Source organism: Apis cerana, linkage group LG4, assembly GCF_029169275.1.
Source record: "Apis cerana isolate GH-2021 linkage group LG4, AcerK_1.0, whole genome shotgun sequence".
NCBI classification, from domain to species: Eukaryota; Metazoa; Arthropoda; class Insecta; order Hymenoptera; family Apidae; genus Apis; species Apis cerana.
In genome coordinates, this window is record NC_083855.1 from 10,759,792 (window position 1) to 10,787,416 (window position 27,625).

A 27,625-nucleotide genomic window follows, 5' to 3' on the forward strand; every position below is an offset into this window, starting at 1 on the left:
CTTTCCCTTTTTTCCTCCTTTTATTCCACGCAAGTTTACCGTCGAGGCCCGCTCGCGTTCCGCCAACCCTTTCGTCGACCTTACGACGCTTTTAGTTACCAAGCATGCCGTTGAAATCGCGTCTAATCGCGTCCCACCTCCTTACTTACTTTAAATACTTTCTCTTTCTCTCTCTCTCTCTCTCTTTTCTTGGCGAGGAAACGCCGTTTCTCAGATTTGACAAATCGCGCGTTCCACCCTTAGCTGCGTCCTCGCTGGCTGTGGTTTTTAACAGCGCGGAGAATCCGAGTGGATTTCCCCCCCTCCGAATGCAAATTCCAAACGGACGAAGTCCGTTGCTTCCATGCACATCGTTCGTTAACGCGACGTATATATTCGTGAACTTCTCTATTTGCCGAGCTAATGACCAGGGTGTTTGGTAATCAAAGCGTGGACAAAGGACTTCCGGACGGAGGGCAACTTTGGACCGCTCTATGCAAACGCGGCCGTCTTTCATCTCTCGGAGACGCGACCGGAGTGGAGGCCGGGTTATCATCTTGTGGATAACTCGTGAAGAGACGAACTGGAAACTGGAATCGTCTCGATGAGAAGAAGAAGAAGAAGAAGCGTCGATGATCGAAGGCGAGCGAAGGGAAGAGCGTTTGAAAAAGGAATGATCGTGATTGGAAAATAAACGAGAACGATCGAATACGCTACGTTACGTCGGCGTCGAGGGTCATAAACGGAACTCGAGAACCGCGTGATAAATGTTTAACGGCGGCGGTTGGACGAGTTTTTAATTAACTCCATCGCGTCATTAGCGTCACGTAATCTACGACTATTGCTAATGGACTCCAAGTAACCACATCGTCGAAACGATAACGGAAATTACACGCTCCTCCAAGGGCGGAACGCAAGCCTTCTCCCCCTCCGCGTACGAGTATCACGTTGAAATTCATTTCAACCGATGAGCGTGATGACACGAATCTGTCCTCCCCACAAACTCGTTTCTTCAAACTCGTCGAGCATCGATCGTAAACGGCCCGTTTCTCACCGGCCATTCCGTGTTTCCAATTTAGATAAACATTGCGAAAAATGCCTTATCTGCCGTTGCTATCTTCTCTCCGACGAAAATCCCATTTTTAACGATTCTTCGGATATGAGACACGGATAAATTCAATTTGTTTCTTACTAATAATTCGGTGTATCGGTAAGAATATGGAACTAGGTTTACGAGGGTGACGCATCGATCGCGTATATAAGAGAGAATACCGGAAGAGGCGAGGAAACAGTGTTCGAGAGCGCGTGGACGTGGACGAGAACGAGAGCGAGAGCGAGAACGATCGAAGGATGAGGGGACTGTTTCTGATCCTACTGCTCGTGTACGTTGTTTCGGCGACTCGATGCATCGTGAAGGACGACAAGGTACGAAGATACGAGCTTGCCCTACCCAACAAGCGAGTAGTCCAATCGTTTCTGGTAAATCGCGATCATGTTCTAATCGTCCTTGGTCCTTCGCCCGCAGGACGTGCCGGAGGTTCACGTGATCCGCTTAGGAGATCGCAGTGGAGAGTCAGTGAGTAAGAAAGAAGCTTTTCGATTCGATCCTTTTCGTAGTAAATCACTCCGTGGGTATTAAGAAATTTCCCTCTCCCCTTCTCCTCTGAACAGAAGAGAAAAGAAGAGCAGAGAGTGGAAAAGAGTATACGAGGTTATATACTTTGTCAACCCTTGTTTCCAAAAGTAGTCGAGATAGTCGAGTCGAAATTAAACGAGACGAATCTCTACGATGAGAATGTTTGTCCAACAACGAGAAAAAAGATTAGGATAGTCTGACGAATTTCTTGAGATTCTTGCTCTTGACAGGACGAATCGGACGTAGTCACGCTGCAGATCCCGGACACCAGGCGCAAACGGGAAACCCATGAAATTTGCAAGAAGGACACCGATTGTACGAAAGGAGAGGTCTGCGTCCCTTATTTAGGATGCAGTAAGTGATCAAATCGTTATCGTTCCGTTACTGTTTCCTTCCAACTGTTATTTATTCATCTGTTTACTTATTCTTTTTTCTCCGTAGTAAAGGGACATCGAAAAGATCGCGCATCGGATAATTTCACTCAGATGTAATCGCCCCCCTTGAATTTGATCCAACGATGAAGCACTATCTCCTCGACATACATACTAATATATACTAACAACGTACTTATATACGCACCTTACAACACTTGTACGCACCTCAATATATCGAAATAATAAAGCGACTGGCATTGAAAAAAATCCGAACAATTTTTCCCTTTTCCCTTCCCAAACTTCGTTTCGCTCGAATGATCCTCAAGATTGAGAAATGTTTAATAATAACGCGTAACGGATGCGGAAACAGAGAATACAGAGAGAGAGAGAGAGAGAGAGAGAAAGGTGTCCACGAGACAAAAGGAATCGCGGAGAGACGGATGGCGCGACGCGATCGGGTCTCATTAACGCTTGAAAACGGAGAAGAAAACGGAGAGCGTAAAAGAGAGAGGGGGGTTCAGTCATCGTAAATTTATCGGGAACAACTGGCTGGTTGGCAGAGATCCTCGAGGTTCCCCCGTCTTAACCGCAATCCCGCGGCCGAGGAAAGAGCTCATAGATTTACACTTAAAATCAATTAGCCCCTAATTGGCTTCGAAAGGTTTATCGCGGGTATCGTTTTATCGGAGACGACGAACAGCCAGGGTGGCGACGGCTCTCGAGCAAGATTGATCGGGTGAGGGAATGAATCGTTTGAAATTTTAAATATTAATCGGGGCGAGCCTAATTTCGTAACGCCGAGAAACTGATTCGAAGGAAGTTTCGACGGGGGAGGGGATTTAATAACGGATTATGGAAAACGGGGCGTGAAAACGAGCAGTGAAATTTGCAACTTGGCCTCTGCTGGGCGCAGAGATCGCGTATCGATATAAATCTGGATGGATTTTTCATTCGCGGAACTTTCGCGATGAAAGATGAGGAGAGGAGTGCGGGACGTTCGTAGGTACAGAAAATTTCCCCTGTAAACGAGTGACGAAAGTAAACTGCGTAAACTCGGGGCAAGATTGGCGAGGGAGACGAGGAAGATTTACGATTCGGGCAGAAGAAACGAAACAATAGTAATATCCTTTTCCCGCGTACAGTCAGACGGTGATTTTTCATACGCGTCCCCTCTCCATCATTCCCGTCCCGGCTCCTGTTTAATTCTCCTTTAATACGGGAGAAAACGAAGCGACGTCGAGTAACGAGCGTAACAAAAATACGCTCTCCCCTGTCGTCGTCTTCGGAGATCGATCATTCTGGCAAATGTGCGCGAATTCGTGAGATCTCTCGCCGGTGAATATCGACGACGCGAAACGACAGAATTAATAATAGTTAAAAGAGGTGGAAAACTCTTGACTCGTGCAAAGTCTCCTTTCGATCATTTGGCGGGGCAAAATGGTAAGAGCAAGAAGAGGAGAGAGCGATGAAGAGCTGGAAAGAGAGGGAAGAAACGCGATATATTTCAACAAGGGGGGAAGGGGGGTCGAGCGATTAATTGCCAAAATAACTGCAGACACGAGGAATCGTTTAGGTGTACGACTCTCGGAACATTGTTTACCATGGATACAGCCGGGTGGAATGTATGTCCCCGTGGACACGCGGGACATAATATACGGGGACAGTTACCGCCCTCGGCGACGTATATTACCCCCCACCTAAGTGGCGCTCTTTCGCTCTTCGTCCTGGCGAACGACCGCGGTGAAATATTCCGCGTGGCTCGCGCCAGACACCCGCATGATTCAGGAGAACCCGATCGATCGTTTCGAGGGTTCCATCCGCCGTAACCCGCGTCCCCCATCCCCCCCGTCTCCCGTGCGCACGTATGTGTGTGTGTGACCGCGCGTGCAGGTGACGCGCCGATATCGTCGAGTGGAGAGACGAACGAGAATTAAATCTTCCGCTTATTCTCGCTGCTCCTTTCCCACGATATTTAACCGGCCGCGTTATGAGTAGAGGTGGAAGTAGTTGGTGCGGGGTTACGCAGTTTTGGAGACGCGCCAATGCGATTCCGTCCAACTCGAAACTGGTTCGTAGTTTCCGTGTTGGGACCGGCCAATTTATCGGGGGCCACGTCCGTTACACTTGGAATTTTCCGAATTTTCGTTACGTTCTGGCGCACTAGGATCGGGAGAAAGACACGGAGGACAATTTGAAAAAGATGGCGTATGGACGCGAGAGCGAGGGGTGGGGCGACGAGAGGGGATCGGAGGGAGAGGACAGGGTTGTGATTGAAGGTTGTGGAGGCTCGGCTCGGTTGGCGCGCGACAAACAGCCCCGTCGTAGCGGGGAATCGAGTCGTTCAACCGTGTCCGGACCTTTGACCCCCGTCGCACCACTCGGCCTCCGGAGAATCCGTGTCGGGAACAAAACGAAAGTGTCGTTGGAGCGGCACGCCGCGCTCGCTTTATTTTCGTCGCCGCGATCCGCTCGGAGGAGCGCGCGGCGGCGAATTTACCTCGACGACGTCGCCGTCGTCGCCGTCGTCGTCGTCGACGGGTATCGCGGGCGATAAATAAAATCTCGCGGCGAGGAAAAGAGAGGGGAGGGGGTGATGACGGAGGCGTCTGGTCGCGCGTGAACCTGGTATCACGAGGATGCCGTTTAAATTGATGGAGGAAAAATGTCTCGTTCGAGCTTTTAACATCGGAATTTTTTCCACGATCCGGCCACGACTTTTCCTCGATTCCACGCGACGACGCCTCGCCACGAATTAATAAATGATTTCCATCCTCCTTTCCATCCTTGTTTATTCAGGCCTCCTTACCCGTGCGACGCGATTTTAGGCAACGATACTCGCTGGATTCAACTCGGGGAATTCGCGTGGGCGAGAGTGCTTGCAAATGATGTTTGCCGATGTCGGCCGCTGTCAGGGGAGGCCTCTCTCGCCTGATAAATTCACCGCGCGACGCGCAGCTTTCTCAACGGCAAATAGTTGACGAGCTTATAAACTGGGACGATCGACTCGAATAGGAATATTACGGTTGTTGGTGTTATTATTATTATTATTATTATTTTCACTATCATCGTCGACACGCTCGTTTCCTTCCGAAACGATGGGCATGGATGGGAAAGCCGGGTTCGATTAAACTGCGCGAAAACTGCACGTACACGTGTGGAAATATCAGCCAAGCCCCACTTTCTCTTTGAGCCTCTACGCCGAACGAAAATTCCCGGCTCGAAAAAGCGACCTCTTTGAAGTCTCTCGAAGGAGAGGAACGGGAGGGGGAGAGACGTAACATTTGCGAGAGGCGCGTATTAAAAAATTCCAGCCTCGAAATTTCAGGAATCCAATTTTTCGTCGACTCGATGCCCTGCCCGTCGGCTCGTTACCGCTGCCTCGGGAGTAAAAGCCGTCTGTGGAAAATAGAGTGGAAGATAAAGGCGCGGAGAACACCGTTCGAGGAGGGCAACAAGGTCTAAGTATGATTTAAACGTGCGCTGGGAAATAATGGCGCCCCGTGAAAACAGTTTTCCCCCGTCCGCCCTCTCCTTTGCTTCGAAACCGTCTTTTTCGCTTCCGTCGATCGACCGATCGATCACTTTCCGATCGATTTCCGATCGAGAAATCTCTCGAGAAATCGCACTTCAGGGTGGAGGGGAACATCTTCTCCGTCCACAAATTTTCTTTCCTCGAATATCTCGGAAAAGAAAGAACCGACGAAACTTGATATCGATTCCTTTTGAGGCGAGTAAAAAATTGTAGCTCAGACTCGGACCCCTGTCACGGTCAAAGGGAACGGAGACGGTTAATTTCGTCGGATGAGTGGCTAATGAAAAATTAATAGGAAGCCGGGAAGTCGTGCGAGTGCAACGAAAGCGATAGCAACGCGGGACGAGTGCCCGGCGGAGAAAGAATCGGAGGAAAACGAGAGAGAGAGAAAGAGAGATTGGGGAGAGAGAAGCTGCCACGGAAGTCATAAAGAGCCAGCAAATCTTTTCATTATCGCCCCGCGTAAGTGATACGTATATCATACTAAAGCGACCATTTCACCGGCATTATATCCAGAGGAAGCTGATCCAGCCACGATGCTTTTCACGCCACGTTTCCGCGTAAGTGCGTACGAGGATTAAGTCGAATCGTTTCTCTCTCTCTCTCTCTCTCTCTTCTCCTCTTTCGCCCACAACTCGGGTAATTTTTCTTCGGAACCGACCTCGACCGTTTCTTTTTTCCTCTCTTTCTCTCTCTCTCCCTCGCTCAATACCGTACGAGGAGTTTTTCTATCGCGAAGGTAATTCCGTTTACGAGCGACGAATTTGACGTTGGAGGAGAAAAATACATATATTATGGGTGGGAGCACGTAGGCGCCATATAATTGCGATTCACGGGAAGTTTATCGTCCACGGGGGCCTGTGTAAAGTAATGGGAAACTTTACGGCCGGGGATTAATTCTTCTTTCGTGCATCGACCTTTCGTGTCCGGATAACATCGGGCCTCCTCGCTCGTGCCTCTTGTTCAATTAAACGTATTACATTCTCTCTCGTGCCCGTGCATGCGCTTTTCAACTCCGTGACCGTAACCCGCACCCGATCATCTTTCCTCGCCTTTTCTTTGCCCCGCTCCCTCCCTCCAGAAGATCATCGAGGGAAGTAAGTAAGTAACCATTCTCCTCGATCGAACGTAAAATTTTCGTCGAATACACCTTCGAATTACCCGAACGGGAACGCCTTATTACCATCCCCGTTAAATTCTAAACTCCCCTTCGTTTCCTCCGAAGCGGAATCGAAACTAGTCGCGATCCTCCCTCCTCGACGCTACGATTCCCTGGCTGGCGGCTGTTTAGACCCAGTAAAACAATAACGACTCGGGCCAACGTTAGGGCCGAGTCACGCATCGGCCTCTGTTTTACGATTCAAAATTACTGTCGACCGTTTACGATCCTCGACAAGGCGCCGTCCCATCGCCCCAATCCAACGCTTCCACGTGTCGATCTCGCGTGGAGAACCGTGAATTTCTCCTACGGATGATAAGAGGAACGAGCAAATGAAGTAAACTCACTCGGCTGCCGATCTCGATTTAACGCGTCGAATTTGAGAAAGAGGGAGGATGGCGGCTGGCGCCTCGGATGAATCACGATCGTAAAAGTGAGGGAATTCGTCCGATTAAAGCGGTTGTGTTCGCCCTGCGCGTTGTCGCCTTCCGCAAAATTGAAGTTCCATCCATCCATCCCCTTTGCGGGATATGGAAAGGCAGATGTAGACGGTCGAACGCGTAATATCTTCGAGGCTCGCGCGAATCTCACCCCTCGACCCCACGATCAACACCCTCGAATTCGCGCGTCGAGGAACATCCGTAGGTTGAAAAGAAAGGGAAAAAAATCGAGCCGATCGCGCGCCATTTTAATACCGGATAATTGGAAAAGTTTCCCCAATCTCGAAAGAGCGTGGGCGTTGATTCTCTTCTCTCCCCAAAAAAAAAAAGGCACAGCTTGCTCACGGTGTGAGAAACGCGTGTCTGATCCCGACGAGTGGTGTTTCGCGCTTGATTTTCTCCGCCTCCTCCATCTTTTTCTCCCAACTCCGCCCCCTTTCCCCTCTTTCCTTCTTCCTGGCCCCCGGTTTTCCGTACGTTTCCTCCGCTCGGCCCTAGCCGCGAACTCGCTAGATTTCCCGTGTGTTTTCGCGCCCACGTTCCCCTTACATCAGCCTTACATCGGTGTCGGGACAAGCTTTAATCTACGCGATGCTACGTGAGCTGTTTGCGCTCGAGCCGGCCTATCATTCCGTATCCGAATCTATCTTCCTCGAGGATCTTCCTCTCCGCTCCGCCTTTCCATTCTTCCTGCAAACCAGGCATCTCGAAGTTGCTCCACTCGTAGGAGACCCAGCAAAGATCCCGTTTCCTTTTTGTTTCCTCCTTGAAAAAATCCTTCTCTCCCTCGACCTTGAACTCGACGTCGAGTAACCCTCGAATTATTTTTCCGTGTGTAAAATCGAGGGAGGCTCGGCGCGATCGTGGCGCGGATTCCGCCGCTGGTGGTTGGATAATTAGCGAGGAAGGGATTTTAATATTTGCCGCAAGGTGGAAAAAGATAAAAAGCTGGAGAGCCCGAGGCGGTTCGAGATTTTGTTGATCGTGGCTCGAAAACGATTGGACGAAAGAGAGGGAGAGGGAGAGAGAGAGAAAGAGTGGAAGAGGGTTGAAAAAGTGCGGTTCTCAAATAAGATAAAAGGAAGAGGATCGGTCGTCTATGTTGTTTGGCGAGGCAACGCGGTTTGGGAGTATAGCCGACAGGATGAAACGTGATCCTGAAACGTGGGCAAGGGTTGGCAACGGTAAGCGTACCGTAGTCGGTGGACGGTGCTATCTGCCAGTTTCAGAAGTCGTCCTCCTATCCTACGGCGGGACGCAATTTCGCGAGGATAATTTAAAAATCTGCCGGATTAACGGTAAGCCTGCTCGTATATTGGCTTATCCCGAGCGGCTCTCTCCGTCACCTCGGCCTCCGCTGCTCTCCGTATTAAACCCACGGCCGAGATAGCAACGATCGTTTCACACGCTCGACGATCCGTTCGATCGCGATAAAAGGTCCGCGCAAAAAAACCGCACCTCCCACGCCCGCCGCTAATTATCGCCTGACGCGCGGTGTAAATCCGGAATTTCCGCATCTGGATCGATACAACCACTCCTCCCTCCCTTTCCTCGCCTCCTCCCTCGTTCCAACGGAATCGAGCACGTACGAAACGTAGCCGGGGAGGGAGGAGGGGAGAAGAGAAATTCCTCGAGAATTCTCGAGACCCTCGAATCGTTCCCGTTCGAGTATCCGATTCGTGAGCGGAAAAATGAGATCGCGGTCGACCGACCCCCCCTCACTTTCGCCATGAAAATTATGGACGATGGTCGCCGCGATCATGGACGATCCGCCTCCTCGATCCACAATCTCGCGAGGTCGATTCGCGAGATTCATGGCTCGTGTCGATTCGCATTCCCCTCCGTGCCTGCGTTGGATTTCAACGGGGATCGGAAGAAACGAGGGCATAATTTAGATCCGAAAGGGAATCGTAAATCGCGCGACATCGGCCGTGGGGAGGAAGGGGTTATGAATCAAGATTTTTGACCGTCCGCCATATCCATTCTCCGTTTCTTCACGCGTCCGACCATCGGCGCCCCTTAAAACTCCATCGCCTCTCACCGTTCCCGATATAAAATAAACCGTTTCCACCGATGCACCGGTGGGATAACGAATAAATTCCACGGTTTCGCGTAATAAACGAGGAGACGTGCTCGTTTTCGAAACGATTTCCAAACGATCGGAAGGGAGGGGGCATATCTGGTCCCATCCTGCGGAGGATGGAACAAGGATGGCCGATTAACTCGGGAGAGAATCGCAAGAGGACGACCCCACGACGAAACGAAGCAAAAGAGGGATGATAGTAATCGGGCGTCGTTAAGGGGGGGAGGGGTTCCGCACAATGCGTGCCAGGACGCGATTCCACGATACCACCCCCATTGTCTATCGGAATCCACCCCTGTCTCGATCGTACGAGCCTCGTCGTCGTCGTCGTCGTCGTCGTGACGACTGACTGCGGTTTAACCTCGGCGGTTTAGCACGCTCAAACGAGCCCGTTGTCGATCCCTTTTCCTTCCTCTCTCTCTCCCTCTCGTTCAGCCTCTAACCGCTCTATCAGGACGCGTGCCTCTCCTCCTATCTCCGGTCCGCGTAATTTAAAGACATCCCTGCTTGCCTGCTTGCCTGCCTGTCAAACGATCACTCGAGACCGCAAGCAACAGAGTTTCTTCGGGATTCGGATAACGAGTCGAGCGTAACCCCATATTTTCCACGCTCCCCTAGTATTTCCCATCTTTTTGCACGAGAAATATATCCGTCTCTCTATTTTGTAATTCGATGGAATTGCGGGTTGAGAATTCGAGAGGGAGAGAAATATCGAGTCGGGATAAACGTTAAACGTTCTCGTAAATGTACGATTGATTAATTGATATGCTCTGTCAACTCCATAACCGTAATGCGAATAGCGAAATTTTCTTTATTCTCGTCGAGAATAAGGCTCGTCGTTTCTTTGGAAACCGTAAAATTCCACTCTTCTCTACCGGAGTCCCATCCTCGTAAACGTTGACGTCCTCGTGAACGAAACGACGTTTGAGGGGTCAAGGTGAAAAAGCCGCGGGGAAAGTACTTCTTCTTTCGTGAACGAAACGACGGAAACAGACGGCATAAAAAGCAGCCCAGAATATAGAAGCCATAAATATCCCTTGGAACGACAGAATCCTAGGTTTTATCCTCCTCGATGCAAGAAAATTTCCCTATTAATTTTCCGCGCCGGTGCGACGACAGCGCCCTTCCCTGTTTTGCAACCTGTTTTAAAATTCTAAAATGCGGCGTTCCAAAGAAACGAGGCGTTCCAACGTTCTACGTTGACCGAAAGAATTATCCCAAATCTCGTCGATTTCGCTCCCGCATTTCTACACTCGTCGTACGGGGTCGCCGTTGCTCTACAAAAAAGAAAAAAAACGAACGATCGCGTGTCCACGAGCGTATAACCCGGAAATACTTCCAAAAAGCCAGAGAGCCCTCCACGTCTCACGAAATCTGGCGAAAACCCACCCTCCCCGTCGATAAATTCACCTCCTCCACAGCCATTCCATCCACGGCTTTGTTCTCCTCGCGTATACTCGCGCTCGTTTTACATATTGTTTCGATACACGGTGGAGGGCCACGCGACGAGGTAATCCTCGACGAATCGAAACGAAACTTCCTCGAGGGATCGTGCGGCTAGACGCGGCACGAATACAAATGCTGTTATTAGACGCGTTTGTCGATGCGTGCCGCGATACGCGGATGGCAAATGATCCGTGGCAACGGGGAGAATCTTCGCCACGACATCTTCTCGAGGCGATTCGCCACTGATTTCTTCTTATCCGCAGAAATTTCGGGAGGAAACACCTGCGCCTGGATCTCGCCTCGTTGTTCGAAATTCGTATCGATGACACGTGTTCACGTCCTAATATATTTTAATCGGCGTAGCGAGTATCTAATTTTCTAAAACCGCAGGAGTTTCTCGTAATTCGATCGCGAACGAGATAAAATTACTTTTTTTAATAAATCGAACGTGCAATTAAGATATATTCTTCCAATCTATCTTAGAAGACTCGGCGACACGAAATACGACGATGATTTCGAGGTTAAGAAACGGACTCCAGGCAGCGTTCCATCTATCGAGGACCGTGAATTTCGCAATCCGTTCACGTAAGACCGTAACAATTACATTATACGATGATATCGTAAAGGGGAGACATATGTTTCCATTTGAAAAGAAAAAAGGAAACAGGCCTCTCGTTTAAATCTCCCGATATATCTCCCTCCTCGCAATAATCGTTCCGCATCTTTCCCACAAGAAATCGTATATAACATCAACCGTGGTCCAATCTCGAAAACAATGTTCCCGAGAAAGTGGGGAGCGAGGAGGGTAGGGAATAGGGAATCGACTCTCGTACTTTCATCGACTACCCGTTCCACGGTGGAAACTGATCGCGAAATACCGTGGAAAGTTCACCGTCAACCGGGACCATTCTTCGCGTTCATCGCGCTAAATCGCTTCCCTCCCCCCGCCACGTCGTTTTCAAAGTTCTCGAGCTTGGAGGGTCGCCGGGCTTAGCCTACTTTAGCCTACTTTCGGCATTAGAGGAGAGGCAATTTTCTAACTTGAACCGCGTCTCTCCTCCGAAGAAGGATATCAGAAGCATTCCACGCGGTGGATTGTCGATGGAAATCTATTTTCCTATCCCATCTTACAAAAGTTTTAACTTTTACGTTGGACACAAAACACGAGATACAAATCGGTGCAGAATATCCTCCGATCGAACCAAGATCCGTGTTTACTGGCCTAATTAACGACGTACACCGTTTCGAGATAATCTCCACGATTCCGGCGGTGTCCACCGCGGTGAAATTCAATCCGGGCGGAGGACTGGTGGCGGGAAATAATTAGCGCGGCCCTTTAAGGTCCCTCCCGATCGAAAGGGATCGCCGACGTAATCCCAAATATGAATATAATTTGGTCGCGAGGAGAGGAAATCCGTCGGACCGAAATCCAGACTCAACCCGCGTCGTAATTATGTTTCGTTCACTGACAACCTGCCACCGATAATGAATATCAAAACGGTGTACCCCGATTCAACCCTCCTCCCTTCTTTCTTTTTTTTTACCTCCTCCTCGTGCCTCGCTTTCTCTTCCTCTCTCTCCCTCTGTCTCTCTCCATAACACTCGTACATCTTGAAACCGACGGACACCTCCGGACGCGAACGAGTAAAATATTTTTGCGAGCGCGACGCTTGGACGAGCAAGCCATCCCGCTTCGGGGGATCATTTTAACGCGTCACGCGTCGACACGTCAATGCGTCCGACCGGAATTTCGCTCTCTCTGCCAACCAGCCACCCCTCTCCCCCCACAGGTCCCTCTCACTGCACTTTATTGTCCCGTTGGACGGCGCGCGGTATTTTCTCGCCTTAATTGCGGAAAATGTTGTCGTTCGTCTGTGGCCATTGATCGTTAATTATTCGACGCGCGGTGTAACGCGGCTCCTCTCTCAAGAATGGAAACGCGACTATTGTCCGCTTGCATTGTTACATTCGGATTTTTGCTCGTTAACCGACCGAAACCGTGGTCCGCGCGATGTAACCAAGTAATTTCTACGTGACCCTCGCTCTATTCTATTTCAAATGAGCGCGTGGATCGGGGAGGGAAAAATTCGAAGGAGGAAAGATCGGAAAAAATGTTGATTCGATCAAGAAGCGATCAAGATTGTATGTATATATATATATTCGAAAGGACGATGACGAACGTCTTCTCCACTGGTCTCGCAACGATCCTATCTCGAGGCAGAAATTTCCGCGAGCGAGAGGCAGTGATTGTCCTGGCGAACCTCCACGGCAAAGGACGTATCCGGTATTCGTGCCCTTGCCCGCTAATGGTCTCGAATAGTTGGGATATTTTTGGCGACTATTCCCCTCTCTCCTTCCTTGAATAGGTGTCTGAATGAAGGTGCTAGACCACGGAGGGAATCTTGGCTCTCACAACCCACATTCTCCACGCACCCCTCGAGAATGCTCCATCTTGCGCGAGAGACCCCCGAAGAATCGAAATAAACTCACCCCTTTACGTTTACCATCCCTCGTCCTGCCTTACCTCTTCTCCTTCTGCGAATAACCCGAGCTCAACCCGTGTTTCGCATACATTATCGACGATAATACCGATCCGCCACCACCGATTCTCTTCGAGCCGCGTAAACTCGAGAAGGGACGAAGACTATCGCGAGTCGATTACTAGGAGGAATAGAGGGAGGGGAATTCGAGGATCCATCCGATGGGTTCAGCGATAATATTTGGCAGGATGTGGCTCTTAATCGTTCTTCGTTAATTTCGCCTCCGCGTTTCTTTTTCTTCTCTCCTCGGTTCGCCGCGAGATGATCGACTCGGATCACTCGAGAACCCATTATCCGAGCGTTATCGTCTTTAATTCGTTTTCGCGCCGGATCGTCAGTCCGGTTCCCTCTTTTTTTTGCCGATCTTTCGTCCATATTTCTCCCCTCTCTTCTCTCCCTCCACGAAGGGGATAAGACGGCGACCGAGAGAGGGTGGCAATTAGGGAAACGTCGGGATTGGAAACGAAGAACAGTATCTTGGCGTGCAATCGATGCTCTCTATCCGCCTGGTAATGGCTCATCGAACAGATTCCAGCTTTAACGGGGAATCCGACAGGCGGGCTGTTGCAATTATCATGGGCTTTGGATTAATCGGATTCACGTGGGAACGTCATCTATATGTAGGAAATACGGTTCGACAATTGTATACATACCTCTCTTTATACACCCTCGTTTCAGCACATATATATATATATATTATACATACATATATATGTATAATAAGTAGTAATTTCGCAAACGAATCCCGCGAAATTCCGTTGCAGATATTAAAATTAAAAACCGCGCGGTTTAACGCGCGACATAATAACTAGAATGCACGTAATAATCACTCTCGAAACTCGGTGAGAAAAGGAACGAGATTTTAATGAAAGGGGCGCTCCATTAGCGTATGAAAGAGGAGAGAGAGAAAAAAAAGGAAAAGATTTTTTTTAATCGAAACTTGCTTCCTCTCGCAGAAACGAAACGCTAACGCCACCTTCGCCGCTTCGTGGAAAACAGTGGCGTGGCTCGTGGAGCGCGGACGATAAACGTAGGGAACTGCACACGGCGCGTGGAGTCGATGCACGCGTATCGGGTGTCCGGCCGAGAACCTATCCCCTACAGAGAGACGTGCACGCGCTTCGTTCGTTCGAATAGAGGAAAGGGAGGACTGAAGGGGGGAGGGAAAGCGTGGAAGAGGCGCGAATTACGGTGTCGAGCGGGAAAGGCGGTCTAATTCCGGGCTCGATCGCTTTTAGCCGAGCAAATTGGGATGAAAAACTCGTGGTGGGAGTAAAAAAGGTGGTGGGTTAAATACACCGGTTCACGGCGCTTCCAGCCGGCGGAAAAATGCATTTCAATTATCGGCTCGCGCGTCGGCTCGCGCGCGCGGTGGCAATTTCGGGCTTAACCACGCCGCTACGCCGGTAAATTTGGCCTGGTCACTCACCCGAAAAGCCAGCCGCGGTGCCGTAATTAAATTCCAAACGACTCTCCGTCAAAAACCTTCGAACACGCACAAAAAAAGATCGGAGAGAGCCATCGGTGACTCCATACGGGAGATTTTCCAAGGGACCAATATTTCCATTCGACGATCGTTGCTTCGACGCCCGTGCAAACGGTGTCACTGGAGCTGTTGTTCCTTTCTTGAAAACTTCCGACCCAGTATTTTGAAAAACCATGGTTTCGTTGAAGACCAGCGTCGTAAATTGCTCTCGACCGAGATCAGAAGCCATTGGCAGGCCAGATCTATCGGTCGCAGCAAGGAACAAATTTTTTTCCGCTTATTTTTCGCCCTCGTTCCCCTCTGCGGGAAGGATTCGTCGTACACGCGACGAGGGGGCAGTACCCTGCGCGATTACTCTGAAATATTCGGTGAAAAATTCTCGCTTTGGAATTCGACGGAGCGAGATTAGGGGGCGTAATTTATCGTCGTTTAATTATCAACGAAAAATCGCCCCCTGAGCGACGACGACCGCCACCGCCACGAGGGAGAAACACGGAGGTGGGTTGAAACACGTAGCGAGTTCCGAGCACGCGGCTATCCAGGAGAGGAGAGGAGGAGAGGAGAGGGTGTATATCGAGAGGGCGGCGATGGCGACCGGATTTAATTTTAATCTCCGATGCTTTTAGCGCATGAGACGATTTTTCAAAGTCCCCTGGCCTTCCTTTCCTTCCGCCCCTTCCATGCCGCGGCCCCCTAACTCTCCCCACGATGTATTAATGTCGTGTTACCGAGCAATCTAACTAAATGCCGAATGACCGCGCGTTTGTCCGAGCGGAGCGGCGCTTGCGCTCGGTACTCGGATGCCCGGTACGCGGCTCTATCGAGCCCTCTTCCTGCGGCGTTGATCCACAACGAGAACTTCAACTTGCGTTGGATAAACGCAATAAGCGTGGAGAAGCTTCGATTTCGATTTCTCGAGGACAAACGCGAGGCGAGCATCGATCACGCGAGGAAACGCGATCCGTTCCGAAAAGACTACGGAGAAAGACGGACCGTTGGAGAAAACGATTTCCTGGAAATAGCGAAGGGAGCAGCCGCCGTAAAGTTGGCCAGTTTACAACTGGGCCGGATTCGAAGGAATGGAGGAGGCGAGCGGGTCCGAACGGAGAGACAAAGAGCTAATTTTCGGTTTTACCGCGCCGCGATCCGTGCACGAGATATATCGAGCGTGGTCGTTCCGTTTGACCTAGTGGCGGCGCTCCGGAAAGGGGAATGGGATCTCTCGGCTCGTGGAGCCGGTTGACCGAAGGAAAACGAAGAAGGGAGAGTGACACGGAGAGGCCGTTTCGATCGTGGCACGCACGTGTGCTGCACGCACGCACGCACGAACCAAGGAACGAACGCACGCACCCCGGTGATCCATAACACTCGTGTCGAGTCCAAGCTCGAATCTCCGTCCACGGATAAAGGCGTACCGGATAGCGGAATCCTCGTCCCTCCCTAGAAGAACCTTCCTCCCTCCAAAACCCTCCTGCATTCAACGTCGGCGTCGTGGCGAATTCATAGCTCGCCCCCGTTTCCTCTGTCGCGATCCGTCCCGTATCGAGGTTAGGAGTTATACGATCGAAACGAATGGATGGCACGCTCGAAAAACCGAATGGGGAAGAGTTTTTGTTGGCCGGAACGAGTCGGCCCTCGCAGCCTCTTTCAAACCGATCCTAATATCGAAATGGGCGTAGATCCGGCGGCAGAGGACACGAATTAAAAAGGGAATTTGAAAACGCGATGAGGGAGGGAGGGAGGGGGAAATGGGACGGAACGACGCTCGTTCCTCTCCGGATGGCTGCTCTTTCGTTCTCTCTGTGTCGATTCAACCCCAACCAGGTCATCATTCCCGGCTTTCTTTCTTTCTGTCGATCCTAATATCGAAATAGCTGGGACGATACCAGGGCATCCCTGGCAAGAGTCTGTAAACGTTCGACTGACATGAAAGCGCCGATGATGACGCAGTTGCGAAATGCGACTGTGCGACATCGAGTAATTAACACTTCATCAACGATAAGTTGTTGGAGAGAAGTTGGGGAGATGTCCATCGGTTTTCCAATTATCGGAAGACGGCGATGTGTTCTCGAAAATACGGCTTTTCATCAGTTTCTATTTTCGATCCGCGAAAAAATAAATGGGACGCCCGGGATAAATTATGGCAAGCCCCATTCCGTGCTCGCGGCGAAACGGGAACGAGGATCGGGTGCGAGGACGGACGAGCCGATTGGTAAAATGTCGGCAAGAGAAACGAGGGACGTGTTTGGCGGAAGAAATGGAGCAAGGATTCGTAATTCCGTATCGACGGAAGGATAAATCGTATACAACACCGGTGGAACGAGCCGCCGGTGTAATTAACGTCGTCGAGCAAGCAGCGAAATCTGACGAAACGAGACGACTCCGAGCGCGTGGTGGAATTCGGTTGTACGAAACGCGCGCGCCGTTTCCACGCCACATGCCTCGAGACGCCGGAATGCAAATAAGCCGACGCTTTCCCCCTCCGCCTTTCGCGATAATTACCACCATAAACCATACTTTTATCCGTCGAAAGCGACACCATCTCGGACCAAACTGAATCGGGATTAAATTTTTATCGGATGCTCGATCGATAAACGATAATAGCGAAAAAGATCGGTTCGAAATGGTCGGAGAATCGGAGAATATTCGGAAATTTGCAATTGCCATTACCGATAACCGAATTCGAAACGACAACGATTCCCCTCGAAAGGAATCGAGAGGCCCATCCCATCGAGTAAACCTCTCTTTGTAAACCGGGAGAACGATATCTAAGAGAACGGAAGCTGGCAACGTTTCCGTCCGTGTCGATCGACTTCCGTGCGCCCCAACGTCCTTTTTCGCGAGCAACCCTTCCCTCCATTAGCCAACCGAGCTGGTTGACCCGTGATAAGCCGCGTATATATATATACACATACACACACACATATATATATCGGGTCCGGATATCGCGAGCAACGAGAAACGATATTGCGGGTGAACCGTCGGGTCAGTTTCGTTATTTCACGCAACGGTGGAAGGCGAGTTTTCAACGATCGCGATCCGTTCGACTGTGTAAGATCGGCCTCGCCTCCGTAACCCGGGAAGAGAACGCGACGCGGGTTAAGTCACGTTCGAGCTGGAGAATGGGAGCGATCGGGCGGGCATGGCCGTCATTCACCGGGACGTATCGTGGCCGCGAGATTTTCTTTTTTTTTTTTTCGTCGCCGAGTTATGTTCCACGTGATGTCGTGACGCAGGCCAATATAATTACAATATTGCGCGATATTCCCTCCGTGCGCTCGCCTTTAATCCCCTCCTTTCTTCCTTTCTCTCTCTCTCTCTCTTCCCCGTTTTAATTAATTGCCCCGTTCGCTGCCGCCAACAACGACCTGCTAGAACCATTAACTTTATTTACACGCTTCGCCCTCCTAGATGTAAACAAGCGGCCTTGCACTTTTTTTCCAGCAGCAACCGTTCGCCTCTTCTCGACCACGTCGAGGAAGCTAATCGATTTAATTGCTCGTTACCGGCCGGTCGAATTTCGATGGATTTCGATCGCAGAAAGGCCGAGGACAGGGTGGAGAAAGGGGGCGGCAAACGATCGAATTACTCGGAATCGAGAATAATCTATTATTTCGTCTGCACCCGGGGGAGGTCGAGGGCGACGATGACACCCATTAAATTTATTCACTTACTTTACCTACCGTGCAAACACGTCGCCAGACCGTACCGTGACGCGATCCTCGACGCGCGGATATTCCCCTCGACCCGTGGCAGGGAACGGAACCCTTCCCTCTCTCCCTCATTACTTTCCGCTCGCAGTTACGTTCACCGCCGGCGCCGCGTTTGCGTGCAACCCTCTCCCCTCCTCCTCCAATCTCCTCTCCGCTGTTTGTAAATAATTTGCGGGATGCACGCGCTCCGCTCCATCACTCCTGGAGGATGCTGATGGACGCTCAATTTTCTTCGCCTCTATTTTCTTCTGCCGCGCGAAATCTAATAATTTATTCTCTCTCTCTCTCTACTCTTTTTCTTTCGGCTACCACTACGTAACGATAACTCCAAGTTGGCGTGAATAGAAATCTATACTAAATTTCCATGCTAAACTTCGAGAAGGGAGAGGAGCAGACTGTTACGACTCGTAACGACGACTCTTAAATATTCTTAACCTTTCGCGCGCGGCCAATTCCGACGACCCTCGAAATCTCGAACAAGCGGCTCGAGGATTTTAGGTTTAGAAGGAAGAAGACCCCAAGGGGTCGAAACTGACATAACGCTTATATCTTATTCCACGACGGTAGAAAATGGATTTATCCTTGCCCCCTTCGTCGAATACGTGGTGGCTTCCTCCAGCATTATTTATCCTCCTTCATTGACATCGAGGCGATCCACTTCACGTGACTCGGGGATAACTTTTCCGTCGTTTAACGTCTCCGTTATCCGCCTATCAGATTTCGATTCTCGCGCAACGATTCCGACACGCACACATATATCCGCGAGATGAATTTTCTCTTCGACGATCTCCATACTCTCCACTACGCTGTGCAAGGGAACGACAAAAAGGAAAAGGAAAGAAAGAAAGAAAGAAGGGAAAATTTAATTTTCCTGTTTCGAAGAAACACGTTCTCCGCTTCAATCTCGAGGCGAAAAACGCGATGCAAATGCGATGCCACTTTTCCCCGCCGTTTGCCGCCGCGAAATGGATGCGGGCGTTAAGTGGCGAAAGAAAGACAGGCGTTCTCGCGTGACTATCGAAATAACGACCGGAGTAACAGTAGCGGGTGAGGAAGGGGGAGGGCGCATAATGGCAACGATAATAGCGGTAACGGCACGTACGCCGCCACCTCGTGTTACCACGATACCGCGTGAGATTTCTAATTGACGGATCGTCGGGTGTAACCGCGCTCGAGGGCTCGATACCCGGCCACGAGAACACTCGATTCTCGATCTCGATCGATCGAAAGAGGAAGGGAACGTTCTCTCTTATCTCCTGCACGCTTCGATCGCGCCGCGAAAGAACGAAATCGATTATCGCGTGCTTAACGCGATTCAGTTTCGATGCAATTCCATCCACTTCAAATCGCGCCTCCTAGCTTTCTTCCACCGATCCAAGTTTATCGAGGCGCGGTTACAATAGTTTCGCAAGGAACGCGTGCGATTAATTCCCGAAAACTTTCTCCACTGTCTTCTCCAACGACCATTAATCATTCCTCCACGCTCTGAGGGATAAACGAGAATGCGCGCACAGAAAGGAAACGTCTTCTTCGACATCGTGAAACCAACCCAGCGATGCATCGATCTAATCTGTCCCGGCTTTAAAATTCCGTCCCGAAGAAACCGAAGCCGCGTCTGTTTATCGAACGTTATCAAAACTGTACGAGGATTGCCCCGAGCTACATCGTCCCACGGAGACCTTCCAAGGCGGAAGCGGAGGATGATCGGCGACGACCGATATCTCAGTCGTTCCAGATATCGCTCGGATAACCCTTTCCCCTCCTCTGTTCGCGTAATAAAAGAAAAATTTTGCGGAGAGAAAGAAAATTCCGATCTGGTTCGGGAGAGGGACGACCCCCTCGGATCCGTGGCAAAGTCGAATTCGAGTCGACACACGTTTCCAACGTTTTCGTATTCCGTATTCAGTCGGGGAGGTCCCCCCTCCAAGCTCTGTCCGCGTATATTGCCGGTCGTATCGGGGTCCGACATCTCGGTGCGCGAGATACGTGGCCCGAAAGAGGGTTGTCGCGAGGTCGTCGCACGTATATACACGTATGTACGTATATATATATATGCGTGTACATATAACAAATATTCCAAAGGAACTTAATATGGACCATACCACCGCGTAGAATTCTCAACGTTACGATCTCTCTTAAATTTTCCTCGAAACGTGGAACGTCGTAAACCGTATCGGCCCTACCCTTTCCGAGGGTACTTGCCTCTACTACCTGGTGAGTATATCGCGGGACATCTTCAACGTTTTATCGCTTTTCCCCGAGCCGTTATACGCGCACGGCGTATAGTTAAGGAGAGTTAGCTCGATGTCTGGAAGGATGGATGTGCGAGAGAGAGAGAAAGGGGAGAAAATTTGGCGAATCATTTTTCTTCGCCTTCATAAGAAAGGAAAAGAGAAATATTTGTGCGACGGGCGGTGATTCGATCCGGAGTTGGACGAGGGAATGGACGAGAGCTGAATGACAAATTATGTCCCGGTGACCCCGGTTTACCGTGGTCATAGAAGTCGGATTAGACCACGTAATCGACAACCGATCCATCAGCCCGGCCCCAAATGCGATCTTAATACATCTGGTCATCGGCCAATCGCTTTCTCTCTATCTTCGCCCGATCTCGTGACACCGTGCCAGCGCGGAGATCCTACCTGACCGGCCTGCTAATGCCGCGCATTGGACGAAGATTGACGGGGACGAGCGTTGAAAGAGAGAGGAAAAAAAGACGCGCCTACTTTTCCTCGTTATTTCAATCGACGTTAACGAGACACCGCGTGAAACGAATAGTTTTCTTATGGGTTACCAAGCTATCGAAATCGATGCGTCTTCTTACCTAAGAACGAGATTTTACACCGTCTTCGCTCGAGATACGTACTTACTATGCGATTGTTGGACGGGACGACTCCGATCGTCCACCTTCCTCTTTTTATTCCCCCTCTCCTTTCGTCGACTCGCTTTGCGGCAACTTCGTTCCAGATGGCGTTGATCGAGTAATCGTGTGCGCGTTACGTAAAAATGTTACGCTTCGCGAATTTCCTAACCTTATCGTCGAACGCGCCGACAATTTCCAATCATCCTCCGTTATATATCATTCACTCCCCTCGTTTGTCCGATAAAATTAGACGATCTCGAGATCCCTTTGTCGGTCTATCTAATCCGAGTACCAACGGAAGTGGAAAAATCTGGAAAGATCGAGCGAGGATGACAAAAGATTACGAGTGACGAGTCGGGAATGACGGACTCGGCGTCCAGCATTTCCAATCGATAAACATTTTTCCGTCCTGGTGAACGGGAACGGAAGGATCGATCGATAAAAAAATAATCCAATTAGAGAGGAGGGACAAACGCGCGTTTGGAAAACGGCCGTGATCGCGAATGGATCTAATCGAACGAGCCTCTCCCCACTCGAAAGAAAAGTGGTGGAACAAATAGGTGGAGTTGAAACGCGGGAAATTCAAAGGTCCGCGCGCGGGGAAATCTCATAATTAAACGACAGAGAGGGCGGTAGCCTCGCTAATTAAAAACATAAATCTCCATCCAGGTGGAGATACGTACATATATGCGGCCGTACATAAGCCCACAGACTTGCCGTTATTAAATTCGAGGGTATTAATTAGCTCCGCAACGCGAGAGACTTAGGAAATGATATTTGAATCGCAAAGAGTTCCACGGGCAAAGAACAAAGCGTGATAAAGCAATATTCGAGCGTGAGAGAGCGGGGAGGGCGGGAGAAGGAGGAGGAGGAGGAGGAGGAACGGGGCACCCAGGGTGCTTCCTGGGTGTCCGACACAAAGCCCCGCGTTAATTAACAATTAAAGTTATTACATCCGTTTGGTTACGGACGAACGACTTTTCTACCTACGCGGTGAATCACAAACGCTCATTGTGCGTTCACGTGTCTGGCGAATGGGTGTTGCGTGTGTGCGCGCGCGTACCACGATGGGCATTCGATACGACGGGTGGTTTCCAAAGGAGCCGTTAACCGTGAAATTTTAATATCCTTTCGACATTATTCCCGTCGAAATCCACTCGCTCTCTGTCTTTCTCTCTCTTTTTCCGCGCATCTTTCCCAAACGCGGAAACGCTAAATAATCGGCTCCCACGTTTCCGCGGATCCATAGATCGCGAACCTTCTCCAAACTTCTTTCGAGAACTTCTTCGTTCTAGAGGGAGGAGGGTGAGAGGTGGGAGGATTTTGTCCGCGGGACGAATAACAAATCGGAGGGGCGGTGAGAGTCGTCGCATCGCCACGCGGAACACGCTTCCACGTTCGCGCGAGAGAAGCTTGCCTAGCACGTTCGAGGAGCCGGCACGCGCATACATTTGCATTTTACGGCGCGTCTAATTGAGCTGTTCGTTATTTTGTCATGCCGATTCCCGCGACGCCACTGTCTCGTCCCCGTGTGTATCGCCGCGATCGCGATATTACACGTCGAATTTCCACCGATTTCGAACGAAGTAGATTGAATAGTCGGGCGGAAAGGAAATTTTTTTCCTCGAAAAAGCAACACGACTCGATCTCGCACGCGTGTCGAGAAACGTGATTACTTACGAAACGAGACTTGTCCCGCGGTTGCCGTTATTATCGTCGAATCGTGACACCTTGCCCCATAAGGGAGAAGGTGAAACAAGGCTGGAGGAGAAGGCTCTGTATCGCGCCACCAATGCTGATTTATCATCGGCAGCCGACCTTTTTCTCCAAGGCGTAGTCGAGGATCTATAATTGAATCTAGTAAACGAGCTGGCCGTACACCTCCCACCCCTGTGAGAATATTTCAATTTTCGGGCGAGAAATCGCGCATCTAACCATCCGGTGCGCGATATTTTTTTGCCAGGTGAGCGGAGGTCTCACCGCCCCTCGCGGATACCGGGTTTCGATTCCAATCTTTCCGCGCTGGTTTCATCACGATACGAAGCATATTGCGTTTCGCGTTATTAGTTCCATTGTATCGGGCGTATTTTCATAAAGCTCCTTCCGCCCGCCGCTTATTCGCAAACAAAGCCGTGCCCGTCCCTTCGTCCCTTTTTCGCCACGTAATTAAACATCGGTCCCGTGTCACAGACGTCGTTAACCCGATGAAATTCACTCTCCTCGATATATATCCCGTTTCGTCGATCGCTCGACTCCGACACGGTCGCCGGTATGGGGGAGAAAGGAAAGAAAGCGGGCAATGAGAAAATCAGAAGCGCGCTATCCCCGCGAAAAATTCCTCGCGCACGTGATTCGACCTGCTAAATGGCCGACCGTCGTTTAAATTCCGTCCGTCCCTTCGGCATGATCGCTTCGCTAGCCTTGGTAATCGCGAAATATTCGTATAATAATAACAGCACGCACAGAGGACGGATATGTACGAGCGAAACGCAGACAGGATGTGCAAGGCCGAGGCGGCGCCACGTATTTTCCTCTCTCTCTCTCTCTCTCTCCTCGAAATTTCTCGTTCTAATGGAAGAAAAAGGGTCGATCGGTGGAAGAGGCGAGCGACGAAAAAGCAAGGAGAAGTCATTTGCATAGAGGCACGAGAGATGTCGCAGGGGTTAAATTAACTCCGCGAGCACAACGCGGTGAAAATAATTGATAATTACAGGCGTTGCGAGACCAGCTCACGTTCAATTTACATGTATGCAAATTCCCCGCCAGAATTCGCGCGATTGACGATTCGCTTATTTTCAGATCACCCGCCTCGAGATCTCCGTTTCGAGAAAACAATTCCATTCATTCTCGTAAAAACTCGTGGACGAGTTTCCTTAAACGCGCACCCCTCCCCTCCCCAAACGACGTTCTCCACGATCGTTCCTTGCTATCCACGATCCGATGATGCATGGAACGATGCGACGGAAGCCACGTAGCAGCACGGGTTACCAACCTCCAAATTGATTCGAATCGTACAACCGGCCTATAATGCTGGATAACTAATGACCCTCCCGCAGACCTGTTATCACGACAGGTACGAGGGAACGGCCGGTCACGTACGATGCACCGATTCTACGTACGCACCGGTTCAACCCGCGTTTTAATCGCGACATCCCGATTCCGGGCCGAGATTCGGCTCACTCGTCGCTATTTTGCCCCGCGTTAATTATCACCTCTCGTTCTCGAACCGAGTTCCGCGAATTATCGCGTACTTGGATTTTATCGGTCGAGCGCGAACCGCCGTTCGTTTTAAATTCTGCGCAGACAGCCTGCTAATGAAACGTAAAACGAACCAACTGTGAGACTAAACTTTTCCTCGGTAAGCGGTAGAAATGAATAATTTCGAATATTTAATTTAAAAAAAATGAAACGCGATTTCTTCGAGAAAAGAAAAGAAAAAGAAATTTCTGAAAGGATGGATATATCAGAAAAATTGTTCCTCGTAGGGGGAATGAAAGGACGGGTGACTCGTCGATCGGCGAGGGAATGGGATCCTAAATAGGATCGTTCCACGAGGATCCCGTTTGCCGTTAATATTCCATAAATAATAAATTGAGACAGGAGCCATTGGCGATAATTTAGGCCAAGTTCGCTCCATCTCTCTTCCCCCTTCCCTCTTCTTTTTACGTAATTACACCAACGTGCGATTTCAATATCCGCATCGCGCCGGCTTAACCGGCTAATCATAGGTGTCCACGGTGCGGCACGTCCCTGCCCGTTAATTGGCGTCATGAGGAGCGAGGAGGAGGGAGCGACATTGGCGCAAAAAGGAGGGGGGAAAGCGCGAAACGAGGGAGAGAGAAAGCGAGACTCGAAGCGGGAATCGTCGATGCATCGGGATCAAATTGAAAAGTAATATCGATACCGAACTGTGACATAATTGCTCGATCGCATCGGCTCACGTACAACCGCGACCACGTCCGGCAAGATAATTACGAACTTCGCCGCCCCACCACGCCTTGGTTTTCTCTCCGAATCCCCTCCCCTGCCTCGCCATCTCGAACACCTTTCATGCGTGCAGCTCGACCGAGAGCTATCGGCTTTTAATAATCCGCTCGTGAAACTCGTTAAGATCCCCGCCGGCCCGTCGATCCGAGTAATGCGAGCATTTCTCTTCTAATTGGCGAAATCGAGGTCTCAATTGGGACGGGAGGCCGAGGGCCCCTCTTCCCCCCTTCCACCGTAACATCCAAAAATTAACCGTGAACATTGATCGTGAAACCGTTGCTGGGACGCGTTCGAGTTATAATCGATCGAAACGAGGGACGCCGCGGGATACGACATCGAGAATTTCGAGAATACGATCGAATCTTCTCGCTTGGAGAGGGAGGGGGGATCGAGAGGATCCTCCGAAGGGAACGAGAGGAGCATGTAACGGACGTTTTAAAATGGAAGATTAATTCTTGGGAACCTTTTAGCGTGATTTCGGTGATCCTTTATGGGCTTTGGACCCGTGTAGGGGTATTACAGTGACATACGGTCGTCGCTTAACTTAATAGTCGATGCGTTAACACGGGCTGGCGTTATAAAGGGAAAGATGGACAGGCCTACGTGCGTGTCGCCCACGCGATGACACTGGCCGCCTAGGGGCTGCGCGTGTACACCTATGCGCAGGTATACGTCGAGTGGAAGGGAGCAAGAAAGAAGAAGAAGAAGAGAAAAAAGGGAAATTATTACAATCCTCCTTTCAATTTCCAATTCTTCCTTTCCTGTTGGACGACCCAGAGTTGGAACGATCGAAAGGAACGGAATTATTATAGCAAACGAGGTGGCAAGACACCGAGTATTATCCCATTAGAATAAATGCAAAGTAGAGCCTCCTGCCATCTCGATCTACCGTTCTCCTCTCCTCCTTCCCCCCCCCCCCTCTCTCTCCTCTTTCCACAGATAATATCGTCTCTCTCTCTCGTTTCCTCTCTGCTCGTCTGGGCTGGCGCTAGGGTGGAAAATGGGAGGCAGTCGGCAGAGCGCCGGTAGGGCGCATTTACATGATATGAATATAATGGAGAGGGCCGGGTCGCTGGCAAACCCGGACTACGAGAGCGCTACCTGTTGAACGAAGAGTTCAAACCCACGGTGACCTAGAGGATATATTCGGCCGGTCCTCCAGCCTTCGAGGTCATTCTCTCGCGCTCCTCTTTCGTTCGTCTCTTTTCGAGGCGAAAACAAACTAGGGTACTCGATACACCCGCCGCGTCGACGATTCGACGGCGAGATCGAAGGGCGTGTAAATCGTTGTCTCGCGAAACGTAGACGGAGAAGAAGAATTTCCGTGAGAAGGAGCGAGCCTTTCGGGGCCAACAAAGAGTCGGCGTGTCAGAGGTATTACGCGAGAAAACTGAAGAGGAAATGTCACCTGTCCAATTAAGGACCGCTCTCCTATCGCCGATACGATCTCGCGCACGAGGCCAACCTCCGTTCTACGAAACGAAGCGTTCGTCGCGGGCCATAAATATGTATAAGACGGAGCGCGTGTCATTCAGCCGGGACTCCGGATGTTTCCCTCCTTTTTTCTCCCCTCCCAACTCTCACCGCCGATATTATTACGCGCCCGTCCAACGGGACGTGATAGTTAAATCTCGAGCGAGTGTCGTCGCCGATCTCCATCCTTCCCCTCGCGCAATCGCGACTCCGCTCTCGTTTCGATTGGTCGTTTCGGCAAGCGTGTTTCGAAAAGTTGGAAAAATCGTGGAGAAAATTCGAGCGTCTGTTGAAAGAAGGAGGGAAGAGATAAAAGGGAAGGGAATAAAAGGAGTAGATATAAAGATGGCCAATAAAATGGACGACGGTATCCACACCTCTTGTTCGCCTGTTCGCGACCCTCTGGTCAATTTTATCTCGGATGCTCGAACCATCGAACTTTGGAAATTCCAACTTTGGTCCCAAGGCGAGCCTGTCGCGGAAATTGACGCGATACGGGGAGGAGGGAGGGGGAAGAAGACGGCGAAGAAAGCACGAAAGCGAGTGTATACGAGCGAGTGTATAAACGGTCCCTCTCGATGATCGTTCGGCCGGGAATATTCATGAAGCTCGAAAGTTAACGGGACGGCAGCTCGTATCCCGGCGATTTCGAGAGGTGGTTGCGGTTTACATCCGCGACGAGATACTTGGGCAACCAGGAAATAATTCGTTGGCTCGAAACGAGGCGAGTTTGGCGGGTCGGGGCCCCGTGAAATAAATTTTCGGCCGGGCAACGGCTCCGTTCTCCGATCGACGATCCGCCTCGGCGATCCTCGCGCGAAGGGGAGGAGAGGGGAGGCGCGATTAATTTCAATTCTCGTCGCCCCTCGGCGACGACTTCCTACGAGACGGTAAACGCACACCGATTCCAAAGA

At 50.4% G+C, this 27,625-nt stretch overlaps 2 protein-coding genes across 6 annotated transcripts in view; one reads left to right on the top strand and one right to left on the bottom strand.

Moving 5' to 3' along the window:
- LOC107996057 (uncharacterized) overlaps positions 1 to 27,625 on the bottom strand; it is a 245,573-nt gene that overhangs the window by 128,572 nt on the left and 89,376 nt on the right. The gene's annotated exons all lie outside the window — the stretch shown is intronic.
- Positions 1,040 to 2,256, top strand: LOC114577297 (uncharacterized). Its single transcript, XM_028665826.2, has 4 exons — positions 1,040 to 1,404; positions 1,505 to 1,555; positions 1,846 to 1,969; positions 2,057 to 2,256. Exons 1-4 carry the CDS (start codon positions 1,330 to 1,332, stop codon positions 2,104 to 2,106), a joined length of 300 nt encoding a protein of 99 aa, XP_028521627.1. The 5' UTR covers positions 1,040 to 1,329; the 3' UTR covers positions 2,107 to 2,256.

Coding starts and splice junctions, on each gene's coding strand:
- LOC114577297 (XM_028665826.2), top strand. CDS start 1,330: ATGAGGGGACTGTTTCTGATCCTACTGCTCGTGTACGTTGTTTCGGCG. Junction 1,556..1,845: donor GAGATCGCAGTGGAGAGTCA/GTGAGTAAGAAA, acceptor TGCTCTTGACAG/GACGAATCGGACGTAGTCAC. Junction 1,970..2,056: donor CGTCCCTTATTTAGGATGCA/GTAAGTGATCAA, acceptor TTTTCTCCGTAG/TAAAGGGACATCGAAAAGAT.